The sequence below is a fragment of the Erpetoichthys calabaricus genome, chromosome 3 (assembly GCF_900747795.2).
Source record: "Erpetoichthys calabaricus chromosome 3, fErpCal1.3, whole genome shotgun sequence".
Lineage (NCBI taxonomy): Eukaryota > Metazoa > Chordata > Cladistia > Polypteriformes > Polypteridae > Erpetoichthys > Erpetoichthys calabaricus.
In genome coordinates, this window is record NC_041396.2 from 76753048 (window position 1) to 76770523 (window position 17476).

The 17476-nt window shown below is 37.0% G+C and overlaps 1 protein-coding gene across 1 annotated transcript in view; it reads left to right on the forward strand.

Moving 5' to 3' along the window:
- The first annotated feature begins 3624 nt into the window (after positions 1-3624).
- adpgk2 (ADP-dependent glucokinase 2) overlaps positions 3625-17476 on the forward strand; it is a 42862-nt gene continuing 29010 nt past the window's right edge. The window contains exons 1-2 of the mRNA XM_028796935.2: positions 3625-3935; positions 8032-8191. Coding sequence (XP_028652768.1) covers positions 3746-3935; positions 8032-8191 — 350 coding nt within the window. The 5' untranslated portion in view covers positions 3625-3745. The remainder of the gene's footprint in view (positions 3936-8031; positions 8192-17476) is intronic.

The window sequence follows — 17476 nt, forward strand, 5'->3', positions numbered from 1 at the left end:
CTCTGTTACAGATGTGTTTTATTTGCAGTTCACGGCCTAAAGTTCTTTGGGCTTTTGGTACATGCATCCTGAAAAGTTTATCTCAGTTTTACAGTCTTGGGAAACAGATGGAACATATGTAAAACGATAAAAAGTCAAGAAAAATCATTTTATTTTCACATGAACAATTTCTTTGCAGCATATGAGGACTATCCAACAGCTAGACTCTGCTCACAAGGAAAAGTGAGCTCAAATGAGCAGTGAATATCAAAGTGCAACTGATGTAATGTTAAAAATATTTTCATTGAAAGCAGTTTTTGTTATATTTGGTCCTTTTACACTTTCATACCATATAAAGAAAGTATTTCAGGCCTTTATTTTCCTTGTATAACTTTTATTAGTTGTATTTTCTACAACTGCTCTCAGTTAAGGCAGACTTTACTGTTAAACTGGCATATTGAATAATGTTAAATAATACCTCCATTATTGCTCAAACGAGTATGCAGAACTCATATGATGGTATTGTTGTTAACTTGAAAATAATGCAAATTCCTTTATTTTTGTGTTGTGCATCTCATAGGAATCATCCTTTAATGATAATTAAGAACATTAGAGAAGTGTTACTTAGAATAGGCCATTCAGTCAATGTAGCTCATCAATCTTTTTTCAACTTATTTTTGTGAAATATCATCAACCCAAGATCTGCAGGTCCTTAAAGCTTTACTAACAAGTACACTACTTGTTAACTTGTCTCGTGAATTTTTGGTTCTGCATGGGAAGAAGCATTTACATAATATTCACACAAAACCAGCCACCCCATGTTCCCAGTTCCTGAAGAACTCGCTTTAAAGTAATAAATTGTGTCTACTGTGTTAATTGCTTTCATAAGTGTAAACATATCATAACATTTTCCAATAAGCTTAATCAGGGTTATGGATGAGTTGGAGCCTATACCGGCAAAGCAAGAAACAGAACTCAACAGGGCACCACTACATCACAATGACCTATTCATACACACTCTGAAAAGACCAATTTGGAATTCCCAATCTGTCTGCCTTGAATGTCTTCATGTACATGTACAACCTACACTTGGACCATGACTGTGTATAGGAGGTATGTCGATGAGGTGGCAGTGCTACCTGGGATGCCATACCTGTCTTCTGTCATGTAATCTCTTAATGTTTTCAGTTAAAATGAAAATGTTATATTTTTATATGATATCCTAGGGCTGCCAATAATTATGGCACATATATATATGAAAAAGATCTGTTTTATGATAAGACTTTTTGTATCAATTATTTTACTTCAATTAAAGGGTAGTTTATTGCTAATAATATTTTGAATGAAAGATCAAGAGGATAAACAAGTAAAAACATTTTTTCACAGCCCATTTGCTTTTATTTACCAACAGTGCCAATATTATTGGAGGACACTGTGCTAAGGAAGAAAGCAATCTTGTGAACAGGAAGAAGATGGGCTGAATGTAGGAATGTGTTTTAGAATCACTCCTGCTGAGGCCCCTAATAAAATGTAAAAGAAATAATGTGACTAGAGCAACTTGGAGGTTTGGACTGAAATGTGGGTACATAAAAGATGACATTTAGGGAAGACTTGGGCATGCCGATCATTGAGCTGTTAAGAAAAGTCCTGAAAAATGAATTTAAATAAAAATAAAAAGGCTTTAAGCACTAATCATTGGATAGTTTTTGAGGAGTAAAGAGAAAAGCATGCCATGTTACAAAGGAAAACCAGTGAGGTAGATTGAACCAGTCCAATTCAGATTCCAGGTTCACAGAAATTGAGAAGTTAATAAAGCTGATGACTGAGAAGAGGAAGCAGCATGTGTGTATATCAGTATCTAGTGTGTGGGTTTATCTGGGTAAAAGCTTACAGCATTGAGTAATAGTTTTTTTAGAGATAAACAGACACTTGCATTTGTAGTGCCTCATACTTTCATACACCTCTAACTTAATGGTAGTGTATCAGCAATCAGGCTGCAAGGGTTCAGGTATCCAATGCTGGAAAAATGTTTACAAACAGTAACAAATATACAGATTTCTTTCAGTGAGGGCATTCATCTGGTCTAAATGAACAAAGTGGCAGTTCTTCATGTAGCTTATAGTGCAAAACCTTACCCAGTCATACTGAGTTATTACAGACATTCTGGCACAAACACTGCTAGCTCATAACTGTAGATCTGGCATCTCTGGTTCAAATCTTGTGTCTAGATATTAATCATGTAGAACAGGGATACTCAAACTCCAGTTCCGAAGCTCTGTATTGGCTGCAGGTTTTTTTCTTAACAATATTTTTAATTATATCTCATATATTTACTACTAAAGTAATATGTTTAGACTTAGTTTTAGTTGTTTGTTATAATTCAGAACCCTAATTGCCGATTTTAGTTTTAAACTTCCACATTAGTGTTTTAATTGTTGCCTATTTTCTCAACTAGGCATCAGTTAACAATAAGGTGCAAATTACAAAGGAACCACCAGCTGTCCATCTAACGTGCTTTGATTTAAACCTGTGTACATACATCATGAAGTATCTGTGTTAATACAAAGTTATGAAATTAATGAGAGAGAAGGGAAGAACCAGGAGATACAAATCTGTTCCCGACCACAAAACATGGATAATGTTCTCGAAAAATTAAAACTCCAAAATGTGATGAAGATTTGCACTGGAAGAATGAAAATAATAATAAGCTATACAAATAAATACCAAATTTCATTATCTGGTAGGCCTGGCTCTTAATTATGAAAAAGTATGGAATGAAAACCTGCACCAACTGCTGACCTACATTACCAGAGTTGAATAACCCAATGTAGAATTTGCATGTTCTCCCAATGTGCAGAATTTGCATGTTTTCCCAATGTCCATATGGCTTATTCTCCCACAACTCCAAGGACACGCAGGTTTGGTTAACTAGCAATTCCAAAGTGATCCGTATGTAGTTGTGTGCATGGAAGGACTCTGTGGTGGACTAGTGCCTTTTCCAGAGGTTCTTTCTGCCTTGCACCGGGATAGGATCCAGCTCTCTATAAGCCATCAATTCTTCGAATAAATGGGATTGAGAATGGTATATCCATTAACAAATAAATTGAATTTGGCTTGGAAACTCAGGTAACAGAGTCTCATAACAGCTTGCTTGCGATTGTTAATAGAGAAAAATCAAGAAAACATCTGCTTGATTTTATATGAAAACATAAATTGTATAAACTTATTTTAACATATTCACGTGAAATGAATTAAACGAATTAAACACATCATTTTTCAACCCGATCACACATTCCCGTATTGGTTATTTTTTGTTACTGAAAATGTGATTTTGTTTGCAAGAGAGAATTATTGGGTTCATAAAGCAGCATTTATGTCTCCCGTTAGTATAGGGTGGGGGGGGGGGGGGGCTGATCATATTCTGGCTTAAAGGGGCAGCGTACAAAACTCAACAGTGGCAAAACCAACTCCGATTTAAAAAAAAAGTTTAGTCAGAAGCTTTTACAAGTAGCAGGATTTTCAAAAATAATCTGGTCATGAAACCATGAAGTTAGTAAGTGTGGTTGCCGCGTGGCACCGTGTGGATTGCCTTCTGCCTGAAGTCTCTCCTACTTCCGCTTTGCTGTCCGTGACCTGCCCAGCTCCCTGTACTTTTAAGGCTGTCGCGGGTTGCTATCCTCAAAGCAGGCAGGCAGCAGAAGCAGACGTGGTTGCTCGGTATATCTGCGCACAGCTTATTGTGATAAGTTTTAAGTTCCTGCTCGTAATGGCGCCTGCTCTGCTAGCGGTGAGATACGGCACGCTTGTCTCGCTGGCCGTGGTTTTGCTGGCTTTGTGGTATAGGTCGCCAGTCGAAGACGTACTGGACGAGCGGCTCCATAAAGTGCTAACGTCTCTATTGAGAGCCGAGGGTAAAGTGGGCATCGATAACTTTGACAAACCCCGGGTGGCCATAGGTAAGCATTCTGTACACATCGATTTTGTTTACTTAAACAGGCATTATTGCAAGAAGGAAAAAAACACCGCGGCGCTTTCTTTCTTTGCAAGACAGATAAGTTGGCGTTTTGTATGGTTATTTTTGCTTGGGTGCTTGCAGCTTTGTGCCTCTGAAAATGTTGTCTTCATCTTAATTTCATTTTAATGACAAAAAATAGACTTTGAACTCCTTTATCTTGCACAACCTCCTGCATGGTAAGCATCGCGCGCAGTGCTGTGAATCTGTTCGGTTCAACTCCACCTTTTCACATGTACCGGTATATTTTTTTTCGGTCATTATAATTCCTATTGCGGCTGAATCAGCAAAAAGCAAGGAGGCAGATTGGTTCGTTCGACCTGTTTGCTCAGTTTGGTTAATGAAAAGCAATGCGATCTATCTCCTGTAATTCGTGTTGTAGTCTGCAGTGTTAATCACTATTTACTGTCCTTTTTAGAACGTAAGGCATGTATTTTGATATTTCACAAAATAAAATAAATTGAGAGATTCTGCTTTTTTCAACACATTTCTGTGGAATACTTTTGATTAATGATAATGCTTTAAATATGGAATTCAAATGTACCTTCTTTGCCTGGGTGGTTTGCCTCCTACAGTCTAAATACATGCCAGGCTATGAATATAGCTGGCAAATATACATTCAGCCACTAGGCATGTATGCTATGAGACAGAGGTGATTCTAGGGACTCGGGGCCCCACCAGGCAATAAAAAAAAAACTTGATTTGGTACTCCAACTTAAAGTTCCCCAAGTCCAGACATAGTAAAATTCAGTAATACAAGTACAACATGTAAATTCATACGATCCAAGAGTGAGAATTATAATAAACAAAAATTCTTTAATTTTGTAAACCCCCTTGTAATGTGTTAATGCTATGGTGTCGTTTTTTTTTTTTTTTTGGGAAGGGGGTAGGGCATTAGGATTCTGCAGATATATCATTGCAATGAGTACCTATGTAAACGAACGCCCTCAGGGGCCCAGGCAATTGCCTGCCTTGCCTATCCTGTCCTGTCACTATACCTCTGCCTCTCGACAAACTAATTATGTCCTATCTGTGGTAGTTTTTTGTTCACTATTGCCTTATACAGTGTAGTGGATCCATAAAATAGGTTGTTATGTATGGATGGCTGTTGTTTAAAATATAATATAAATGATGTGATTGTTTACCATCTTGGCCTTGATCCTTCACACTGAGCTAAAATACTTTTGTTTCTCTGTTAAGGATGGATGATTACTTAAAATTTTAAAAAGGGGATTTCCTCTTTAATATATGGCCGGAAGTAAGCAAGTGCTGAACCTGGAAAACCCTGAGTACTGTTATGTTTTGGTTGGGGGGGGGGGGGGGGGGGCATTGGAGGGAGAGAGAAAAGCACAGTGAGAGAAGGGCCACACTGGCAATGGGTAGTGACATTTTGCCTAGGTTTGCTTAGTACTTACTGTTTTATTTTTGTGATCGGGGTTAAGTGCTCGAATACATTACGGAGTATAATGCATGGTTCAATAGATTGTAAATTAGAAACTCTGCCATAACAAATAAAAATCTATTCATACACTGTTGATCATGATGAGGCATTGAACTGGGAAAGTGCAAGTAAATTTATAGTAATGCATCATATTACACTTGATGAAAAGGCTCATCAGCTGCTCTACTTCATCGGACGTCTGGTGTACAGAGAAGTCCATCTTCCCTGGCTGTATTATATCCCAGTGTGGCACCTGCTTGGCTTAAGACTATAAAGCACTGCAGTGGGTGGTATGGTTTGCACAGAATATTACTGGTACTCGGCGGCCTTCTGTTCAAGACATCCTGTATACAACACTCGCTGTTTAAGAAAGGCAAACAGTATTATTAAGGAACAATTTATTTCTTGTATAGCCCAAAATCACACAAGGAATACCTCAATGGGCTTTATTAAAGACCTCTCCCATCCTGCACAGTTGCTTTTCTCACTTCTTCCTTCTGGCAAACAATAGATCCAGAGATAGTTTCTGTTAACAGGTTGGTCATAAGGTTGCTAAACACTCAATCATTTTTATTTTGGTGTGTATTTGTTTGTCTTTTGTTGGTACTGTAGGAATTAGGAATTTCATTGTACTATGTACACAGGACAATAAACTTGACTTGGCTTGAATATAGTAGGTTGCACAGTGAGACAGTAGTTGGCACTTCTCCTTTATAGTTCCAGAGTTCTGGGTTCAGATCACAGACTAGGCAGACAAATGGAATTTTGATATTTTCTTCAGGTGCTAACCATTACCTCTTTCATCACAAATATGGTAAGTTGGTTTGATTAGAAATTCAAAGTGATCCCCCTGGGTGTGTCCGTGACTGTACAATATAATGTGATGGCACTAAGTCCAGGGCTGATGCTGCAAGGATTGGTGGCATCCTGCTGTAGTTAGAAATTGGATAAACTGGTTCAGCTAAAAAGGGGCTAAATTAATATAGACTTGATACAGTATGTGATCAAAAGTTTTTTGAGCCTGACCAGTTATAAGAAAGATGAGTAAAACCAAACCAGTTTTATGTTTTGACATAATCTCTGTGAGCACTAATGTATTTGTTATGCTGGTCACAAAGCTTTTTTATAAGGCTTGAATGATTTTTTTTTTTTTTTTTATGCTTGTGCATCCACTGTATTTGATTTGATATTTTATCACAGGTGTAATGTGTCCCAAAGTAATCCTTTCTGTATAGGGCAATTAGTTTGAATCTCCAGGTTTGCAGGGGAGCCTTTGAAGTCTGTGTAATGCGAGAGGGGATAATGTTAAAGCAGAATGAGGGAGAGACCCCGGCTTTCCATTTAAACAGTTTAACCAATATAGACTATGCACTGAGCATCGTAAAAATTAATTGTGCACATGATCTTCATGGCAGTGGCTTAGAACTTAAATTTCTTTTGGCGCTTAGTGCACCTTAGTGATGTATTCAAGTCTTATCCACATATATGAAGTCCAGTCCAAATCTTTAACTGGAGATTCTTCTTGGATTTTTCAGTGCAATAATGCATTATTTCAGGATTTAACATTCTGTACAGCCAATGACATACACATTGCTCTTGTTTAATTGTTTATGAAGAATAGATTAAACTAACTCATTACAAATCTGCATAGCATCTACTGCCTCACACAATGTCACTCTTTAGTTTTCCATTATGAGTCACTTCATGGTGGCAACATTTGCTTTTATTGTTGACTTTTGACACCTGGACAGATTTTTTAGTCGTCTTTGAGAGATGCCACAATGGAACTTTTGTAGCCCCTATCTTCATCAGCATATGAAGTGGATTGGTCCTGGTAGATGTTCTAACTAGGAAAGAATGAATCTTCAAAGACAATATTGTTTTCTAGAGTTACAAACTCAATGATGACATGATTCTCGATTTTTTATTTATTTATTTTTTTAAAAGTTCTTTAGAAAAGCCAAGTAAATTTTTTTTGAGTGTTGCTGAGTTAAAACAATGAATGTAGAAATATAAAAGTAAAATCTTGCAGAATAAGGAGAAGTGTTTTGTTAAAAGCAGATTCTTATATTTGTTTTGAGATTTTGGTTGGAGCAGACTTACTGCCACAGGAAGCCTTTACAACAGAGCTTGAGAATGACGGAATCATAGCTGGCCCACTTTTCTGCAACAGTTCGTTAAACTGTTGAATCAGTATTTCTGTAGTCAAGGAGGCAATTGGTGCAGTCTGCATGTATTTTGTTCAAACTGTGATTCTTGTGTTTTTAGGATATTTCAAGTCAAGGGAAATTTGTCATGTGTACTCAGTACTGTTTCTTTTACTTGTGTGGCAAGTCGATCAAAAATCATCTTGACTAAATATGGTTAAAGCTGGTTTCGGTTCTGCAATTTTTCGGTCTTTAACTACACTAAAAATGTCTTAGAATTGTCTGTTTATTTTGGCAAACTTCTGGTGGGGACCTAAAATTTTAAAAATGAAGCCAAGCTTTTTATAGACTTATTTAAGGAATAAATACATTTGCGCCATTAGTTATTTTTTTTTGTTGATTTATATGTTCAAACGTTTTTGTTTATTAAGCAATTCTTATGTATATTGTAGGTTTTGGAGGTTGTGTGGACATTGTTGTTGATTCCATCAAGCTGTTGAACAAGTTAGGCATTAGGCCCAGTCTCAGTCCCATTCATCATGACTACATTCAGACTGAGGAGCAGCTGTCTCAAAGCTTTTCCTACTTTTTTCCACCTGGGGCAGCCTCAGAGTAAGTGACCTTGAACAATATTTAAAGTATGAAACCATATATATGTAAATATTTTGAATTGAACTGCTTAAGAGTTATTGACCATATTTGCTCATTGCCTTTTATGCCTTTTTTGACACTATCAAAACTTTTCACACTTAAACAAAAGAGGTTTTAAATACTTTAAAATGATTCTATATCTTTTTTCAAGGATTTCTTTTTAATGTTTTACATGCTTTGGTATGATTTCTTTGGAGAGAAATATTTTTTTGCATTGGTGTTTGTACTGGTCAGATGTGTGCATTCAGGAGCAATAAAGGGATGTAAAACTGGCTAGGTATGTTTGTGTCTGACAAATATATATGGTTGCTGTCCGGTCCACATTATGCACAAGCTCTAAATATGATGTGTATGATGCAGGATGCCTCACTTAAGTCTGAAGAATGGTAACAACCTAATTTTACTTGGGCTGAAACTGAATGCTTTTAATATGCCACACTATAGGTTCATTTAACCACTTCATGAGATGTTTTATTCTTTCTCTTTTTCTAATTTAATTTTTTTATTGTATATTTCTTTATCAAAATATCCTTGGTTGCAAAATGTTGATGTTTAAAGTATGTCAATTTTAAATATTGTGTGGTGCTATGTTAAGATATTTTACTATCTAAAGTATTTATTTCAGTTTAATAAACTGCATGCAAAAAGTACTAGGCAAATGGTATTTCCCAGGTTTTAGTTTTATTGTTGAACAAATAAAAGCTCTCATTCAATCCATAGATTTATTTTATATTAAACCTGAATGTTTAACAAGACAATTGTGAGCTTTTGTCTTTCACGGGGAAAATGGGGAACTATCATTATGCAAAATTAGGCAACTATTAGTATGCAAAATTATTAGGAAATTCAATTGCAAATTTTTTTCAATTTTTCCACATTTACTTGCTTATTTTCAAGTTTATCTGTGTTATAAAAAAAAAACCAAAATAATATGTAACAATTGGGGCGGCACGGTGGCGCACTGGGTAGCGCTGCTGCCTCGCAGTTGGGAGACCTGGGGACCCGGGTTCGCTTCCCAGGTCCTCCCTGCGTGGAGTTTGCATGTTCTCCCCGTGTCTGCGTGGGTTTCCTCCGGGTGCTCCGGTTTCCTCCCACAGTCCAAAGACATGCGGGTTAGGTGGACTGGCGATATTAAATTGGCCCTAGTGTGTGCTTGGTGTGTGGGTGTGTTTGTGTGTGTCCTGCGGTGGGTTGGCACCCTGCCTGGGATTGGTTCCTGCCTTGTGCCCTGTGTTGGCTGGGATTGGCTCCAGCAGACCCCCGTGACCCTGTGTTCGGATTCAGCAGGTTGGAAAATGGATGGATGGATGTAACAATTGAAAAATATTTTTGGTCATTCAAAAATATTCAACAACTGTCTTTTCAAAAACAAACATAAGCTTGCCATCCATATCTGAAACGGCACCTACAGCCTCCAAGTGTTGTTCAAAGAGGTCTGTTGTCCTCCCTCACTGTAAATCTTGCGTTTGAGGAGGGCCCACAAGTTCTTAATAGGATTTAAGTCGGGTGAGAAAGGGAGCCATGTCATTATTTGGTTTTCTTTTAGACACATATGCTGGCTAGTGGGGCACTTGGGTGCATGCGAGGGAGCATTGTCCTTCATAAAGATCATGGCCTTTTTGAATGCTGCTGATTTCTTCCTGTACCCCTGCTTGAAAAAAGTATCTTCCAGAAACTGACGATAGGTTTTTCTGTGGAACATATCTAATTTTCTATTGTGGAAATCTGAGGTTTTATAGTGTTTTTATGAGTTTTTGACAACTTTTTCATTTGTCACTATGTGTGCTAGACAAGAGTTCATTAGAACAATACGTATTATAATTTATAATAACTAACATAACTGTAAATATTGACTAAAATGTAGTTAAAAGTGTATATAAAATGATGAACATTTAAGCAATACAGTAAATCATTAAATATACGTACATTGTACACTACAGTAGGCAGAGTTTCGTGTTACATTACCCAGATGATTTCTTACAAGGCCCATTATTGGCTGAAAGAGGAGACTCGACCAATCAGAGCGGGATTTTCATTCTCTTGGGCTGTGATTGGCTGCTGCTAATGTGGTGTAATCTCGCAAGAACAGCAAGCGTGAATCCCCGACACATCTCGGTTCTCTGCATATCGCGTACCTTGCTTGTGGTCCAGATGTTGTGAGCAAAATTTTTGTGAACTTTTCGTTTTGTTTTAAGCGCTACGATGGCTCCCAAGCGTCCTTCTATATCGCGGATTTGGGTCTGGAAAGTAACTTCCGTGATAGGCGGGGGATCACCTGTATTCATAATTAATTATTGCATTATTAAAGTAAGGTTCTTGAAAAATGATAACCTCATAATTTTATTCTCACTTAAATATTTCAGATTTTAAAAAAATAAATTCCGTTCTGCACTAGTTTAAGGAAAGAATAGTCTTCATTTGTTTCACTAACAACATTTTGGTATTCCTTATCAGAAGAAATGATGTGGGTATTATTTGAAGACAGCAACATGTTCTAGAAGACTTTTTCCAGCAAAGGAATACAGGACATTTTAAAAGAATACTTCACCCAAAAATTATGTATTTTTATATGTTACTTACTTGCCCTTGGATTTTTTTCGTGATGGCTGATAAAAAATGTTTAATATTTTTTCTCTCTCTATTCTGCATGAAAACATGTATGATATAATAGAAGCCAAAAGTGACCAATGTAGTAGAATACAACCGCAAAAGATGTGAAAAAGAAGAAAAAAAAAATCCTGTGTCACATAATTAACATGTCAGTATCCAGCTCAATACATGTAAAATACATGCTTGTTTGCTAAAATATTGTTAAGTATATGCTTAATTAATTATATTGGGCAACTGTATAGACGCGTCTCACGTAAGCGTTAGACTGAAGGATTGCTCGGGCTGTGAAAGTCGCAACAGCGTTAATGCCAAGCATTGCTCTGGAAACAATATAGGTGTGCCTTGCATAAGCAGACATGTTTTCTCCTAGCCTCATAATGGTATCTTATAAGAAACCTTTTTTTTCAGCAGTCCTGGTGTGTTACGCTCTTTACAGTGATACAAGCAGTGAACACAAAGTGTCTCTGTTTTCAGGCAGTGAAATCGAAAGTGATTCTGATGAATCCGAAAGTGACACTCGTGTCAATCGTGCATGTGCAGTGTGCTGTTCAAAAGCTAACTGGTCTTGAAAGAAAATCCGCAAGGAATCACGGTACTGATGTGCCAACTGTGATGTTAGATTGTGTATTTCACCATGCTTCAAGTTATACTACACAAACGATGCATTTTCACAGTATATATGGTATTAGCATTATTTTTATTAATAATAGTAATTTATTACTCATTATTATTTGTATTATTATACCTTATACACTTCTGACTTTGTGCTTTTAGTGTTTTGCACATTTTATAATATAAAGATGAGATTAAATAAATGTAATTTGTACATGTTGTTGTTGGTGTTTTTTTTTTTTTTTTTTTTTTTTATTTCTCTCCAAGAAAACAAATGTAACGCTATGGAGGCTACACACCTACCACTCTTTCCTCATTTGTTGGTGAAGTGTTCTCTCTTCAGTTCAAAATTTAATTTAGAGCTGATTTCAAAATCCGCCTTCTAAAATACAAAGTTTTGGGATCCTTTCACTTAACAAGGAAAAAGGATAAATAAGGAGGTTGGACCTTTTTATTAAATAATAGACTATAATTAGAGTATTATTTCCTATTGCTATACTTCTGTCTTCATGTAATTTAGATAAACACTCATCTTGGCTATGCAAAGTTTTCTTAGTGTTGTGTTGTTTTGTTTTTTTTTTTTTTTGATCTTCAAGCAAAGCATATTATTTACAAGAGACACAGAGTCAAATATTACACAAAATGTTGGGGTTTTTATTTTACATTTCCCAAATTGCTAAGTACCTCCTTAACCTCCCAGCATTTACAGGGATTATCATCAGTCTCTTCACACAGAAAAACAGAGAAGCATAACAGTTTGGTGCAAAACTTTAATCGTATTCACTTTCAAGAATGTACAACAAATCAGACAACTAGAAACTGGGCAAATGCTTTTCCACCACTCTGTTTTGCACAGCACTTTGTGTTGTGTTTTGTTTTTTTTTTTGTTTTTTTCCCTGAAAATGATCTGTATTTTTTTTGAGATTCAGCTGTTTTGAAACACAGAGTGGGACTGTTTTCAAACTAATTGTCTGTGTTCCTGCCTGGGAACCTTCCTTTTTATTTTTTTTTTTGAGACGGTAATTTAAGCATTTAGGGCACTTGTCAGTGTCATGGGTATGCGGCAACCACACATCTTTATCCTGAAACATTTGCAATACAACATGATTTCTTAAGACACATATGTATTTACTTGTACACAATAAATTTTTGCCTGAGTGAGGCATAGTGGCCTCCTTTATGCCAGACCTTGGTGTACTTCTGGTGCTGCTAGAAAACACTTGCAGGTCAGGTAGAAACCTCCTTAAAACAAGGAATTCTCCTCCTTGCAGAGCCCTCATTTGGTACTACAACTCCCATGGAGCCCTGCGGTGTTGGATCGGTACTAAAATTTTGATGGAATGATACTGGAGCAAATAACAGATTAACTCCCCATGACCCTACCCCCAAATTGGTTGCACACCCACTAGCCTCCCCAGTGCATCATACAAATTTACTACAAGCTATCAGTGCCATTTGAATTCTCCAGTGCTTTGAAATTTCCTGCTCCTTGCAGAGTCTGCAGCATGGCATAGGGTAGGAGGTGGGGAATGGTGGTTTTCCCACTGTGGAGCCTAAAGCAGATCAAAGGGGAGGAGGTGGTGTACAAACTTGTCTCAAACTGAGGGCTATGTTCAAACTATTGCAATTTAATTAAAAAAACAATTTTTAAACAGAAATGATCTCTATCCATAATGTAGTTTTCACATTGCTTTCAAAAGGATCCCTGTCCATACCAATATGCCTGAAAACACATATGACATAGACCTTTGCCTACATTGGGCATAGACATGAAGGAACTGTGTAGTGGAAAATTCTGAGCCTTGTGAAAATCATATTCTCATGTGCTTTATGCTCTGTCAAACTCTCGATGCATGCAAGGACCCTGATAGCGAGTTTACTGCATGGAAAAAGGATTAAATTCTTTAAGGAGCTGGAGCGAAATGTCGCATTGATATGCTGATTACAATAGATAGTAACAGTCTTCAGAACTGGCGGCAGACTTCTTGTCATTAAATAAAATACAGCAAATGTTAAAACAATTTTTTTTTCTAAGTGTTTAGCTCTATGTTCATACATGACAGGATTGATATGCTCCAATTGTTGTGGACTGCTTATCTTATACCAAGCAACATTTGTAAAACTAGCTCAGTAGGGAAACGTGCATAAAGAAAGTAGTGCATGGATGAGTCTGTCTGTACCTTTTACTTTACTATATCTTTGGAGACGGGATTTATTGTAAAACTGTAAAAAAAAAAAAAACTTAATTTATTTTGCCTTTTGTGCATGTAAACAACCTTTAAACTTTACAAAATGCAATTTAGATACAAACAAGTAAGCAGTATGAAGCACCATGGAAAGCAACTCTTCTGTGCCCGCTATGTTAGAAAATAGTTTTTCTTCTTTGTCAATTCAGTGCCACAGTCTCTTCATTTCACAAGCACATTTGTCAGTACCTCCTCTCTATTCCTTTCTTATACACGTCTTTGCAGTTCGTCTTCTCAGAGTGACTTTTTAATTGTTTGTGAGATGGGAGTTGAGGAGAACTTACTATATTTTCCTGCCACAGAAACAATAGGTCTTTGTGATGCGTCAATGCCACTGTTTCACATATTTCTACAAATAAAAAATATGCCTGCTGCTATTTATCATATCATATCGTGTAGTGACTCCTGATTTAACAAACACAGCTCTAGTGCTGCGAAAGAGTGGGGAGAGGGTTAGCCCCCTCTAAGGAGTCTATAGCGCACAGGAGAGCCAAAGAATGAAGAACAGAGCAGAGTATTTCAAAACTTGTGTTTACTTCTGGAACCGAAATGCTGGTACAATACTGTTTATATATATATATATAAAAAAAAAAATTTCAGTACCAGGTATACAACACAACCCTAGTGTGCCCATGGGAGATTCAACAGACATATGTTGCCATGTATCGTTGTATCCCCCTGGAAAGAGATTCATTAGTGATTGCAGCCTTTACTAAACCTATATATATCTCTGTATTTTATATATATAATATATAAAAAATCCTGGGAGAGAGAGACTAGGGAGACGAGACATGATCTTCACGGAAGACACTTAAAAGACCCACGAGACGAAAGAGATTGGCCACAGAGTGTCTTGTGGTGATCTTAAACATGAGACTTTGTTCCAAGAGATTGACCCAGGACCGTCTCACAGGGACGTAGAACATGAGATTCTTGCAAGACATGCCCTACTTACAACCAATATCAAATAAGACCACAGGCAGCAACACACTCGGTTGTGTTTTGGCTTTGAGCACACACAGATCCAGGGCTCTCAGCACATATAAAGCGTATAAGGAAAATACGTTATAGATAAAACGTCGATGACTGAGCAAAGAAGAACAGCGTGGAGTAAAGAGACTCAAAAGCGTTGGAGATAAAAAAAAAAATGCAATAAAAGAGAATAATTGAGGTGCAAATTCAGAAAATAAGGAAAGTAATAATCAGCCCGGAACAAGTGGAATTGGGGGGGGGGGGGGAGAGACACCTCCAATCGGGCTCAGAATTAAAAGACAAAACATAAAAGACAAAGTAGATCTTCATAAAGACGTTCAAAAACATTGGCACTATGCACATGCAGAGCAGGTTAGAGATTAAGAAAGCAGTGGAATTCGAAAGGCTAAAAAAAAAAATGTTGGCACGATAAAAATGTAGAAAAAGTTAAAGAATATGAAAGCAGGAAAATTTATAAAGTATCAAAAAAAAAAAGAAAGTAAAGATCACAGGAGCACAAACAAATGGAAATTATTACTCAAAAAAGGAAAATAATCACCACGGACCAGGTGTCATTGGGGGGGGAAAAAAAGCAGGATAAAGCGAGGTCAGAAATAAGACAGAGTAGAAATCAAAGTAAAACGTCATAAAGAGGTTAAAAAACAAGGGGGCCAAACACATGCAGAACAGGTTATAGATAATGAAAATGGTAGAATTCAAAAACGTAGGCAATGCACATGCAGAGCAAGATACAGAATATGAAAGCAGAAAAAAACAAAAGTGTCAAAACAAAGAAAGTAAACATTGCATTAGCACAAAGAAAGAAAGAAATTATTACTCTGAGAAATAACGAAAAGGCGAATATATGGACATAGGTGATATGTCAGAAGTATGTAAATATTGTAAGGCTTTGAAGTTTAAGTCAGAGAATTTCAAAAACAGGGTTTACCTCGCATGCATTTATTGGTTACTTTGCAAAAAAAATTATTAACTGCTGATGATGTAGATCGTTTTGTCTGTGCTGAAATTCCAAACAGAGAAACTTATCCTGAATTATAGTACATAGTCATTAAACACATGTCTCACGGACTTCATTTAAAAGATTCGGCATGTTGGCACTATAAAGATTCCAAATATTGTTTTTAAAGAAGTTCTGAAATAAAAGTGAAACTAATGAAATAGCAACAATTTAAAAAAAAATTCTTAAGTGTGTATCCGGAAAACCAAACATGTGGGTTGGCGAGCGAAGCCCCCTAGTGTGTGTGTGTATGTACATGTACAAAGTATACAGAAAGTATAGTAATCATGAAAAAATTCAAGCTCAATATTTTGATGCATCTTGACATGATAGACCTCCCAGAGTCCAAAAATAGTGTTTTTTTTTTTTTGTTTTGTTTTTTTTTGGAATTGTGTGTGTGTCTGTGTGTGTAAACATGATAACTCAAAAATGATAGATGGATGAAATTCGGCATGTGGTTGTAACACCAGAGTTGTAGATATGTATTTAACTTCTGGACCAAATCCATCACCTGGAAGTGGTACTTTATCTGAACACATACTCGATTTTTTTTTTTTTTTTTTTTTTTTTATTTAGATAGATAGATACTTTATTAATCCTAAGGGGAAATTCACATACTCTAGCAGCAGCATACTGATAAAGAAAATATTAAATTAAAGAGTGATAACAATGCAGGTATACAGACAGACAATAACTTTGAATAATGTTAACGTTTACCCCCCCGGGTGAACTGAATTGAAGAGTCGCATAGTGTGGGAGAGGAACAATCTCCTCAGTCTGTCAGTGGAGCAGGAAAGTGACAGCAGTCTTTCGCTGAAGCTGCTCCTCTGTCTGGAGATGATACTGTTTAATGGATGCAGTGGATTCTCCATGATTGACAGGAGCCTGCTCAGCGCCCGTCGCTCTGCCACAGATGTCAAATTGTCCGGCTCCGTGCCTACAATAGAGCCCGCCTTCCTCACCAGTTTGTCCAGGCGTGAGACGTCCCTCTTCTTTATGCTGCCTCCCCAGCATACCACTGTGTAGAAGAGGGCGCTTGCCACAACCGTCTGATAGAACATCTGCAGCATCTTATTGCAGATGTTGAAGGACGCCAGCCTTCTAAGGAAGTATAGTCGGCTCTGTCCTTTCTTATACAGAGCATCAATATTGGCAGTCCAGTTCAATTTATCATCCAGCTGCACTCCCAGGTATTTATAGGTCTGCACCCTCTGCACACAGTCACCTCTGATAATCACAGGGTCCATGAGGTGCCTGAGCCTCCTAAAATCCACCACCAGCTCTTTGGTTTTGCTGGTGTTCAGCTGTAGGTGGTTTGAGTCGCACCATTTAACAAAGTCCTTGATTAGGTTCCTATTCTCCTCCTCCTGCCTAAGGAGAGCACCACCTATTAATATCTTGTATTTTGCATTACATCATATTGCAGAAATTAAGTCTGAGTAAACCTTTACTTTTTCTTGCAGATGCAATCAAATTTAGTATATTGTACAAGTGAGCTGACTGAGAAGAGTATGCATTTTTTTTTTTTTTCTCAAGCAGATTTAATACAATTAGTAAAGATTTTGGATCCTTGACAAAGAAACTGTATCTTTAGCCCAATGATACTTATTATATTCCTTGCCTTATAATTCTCTTATCTGTGATTGTTGCTGAAGCCAAAGGCTTGAAAGCACAAAAGGCATTGGCGATAGTGAACATCTCTTTCTGAATGTGCATTCTGATATAAAAGAGCCACAATTTATTGTGTTTACATGTAGAGAGGCTTCTGGGCTACAAATTTAGTCAAGT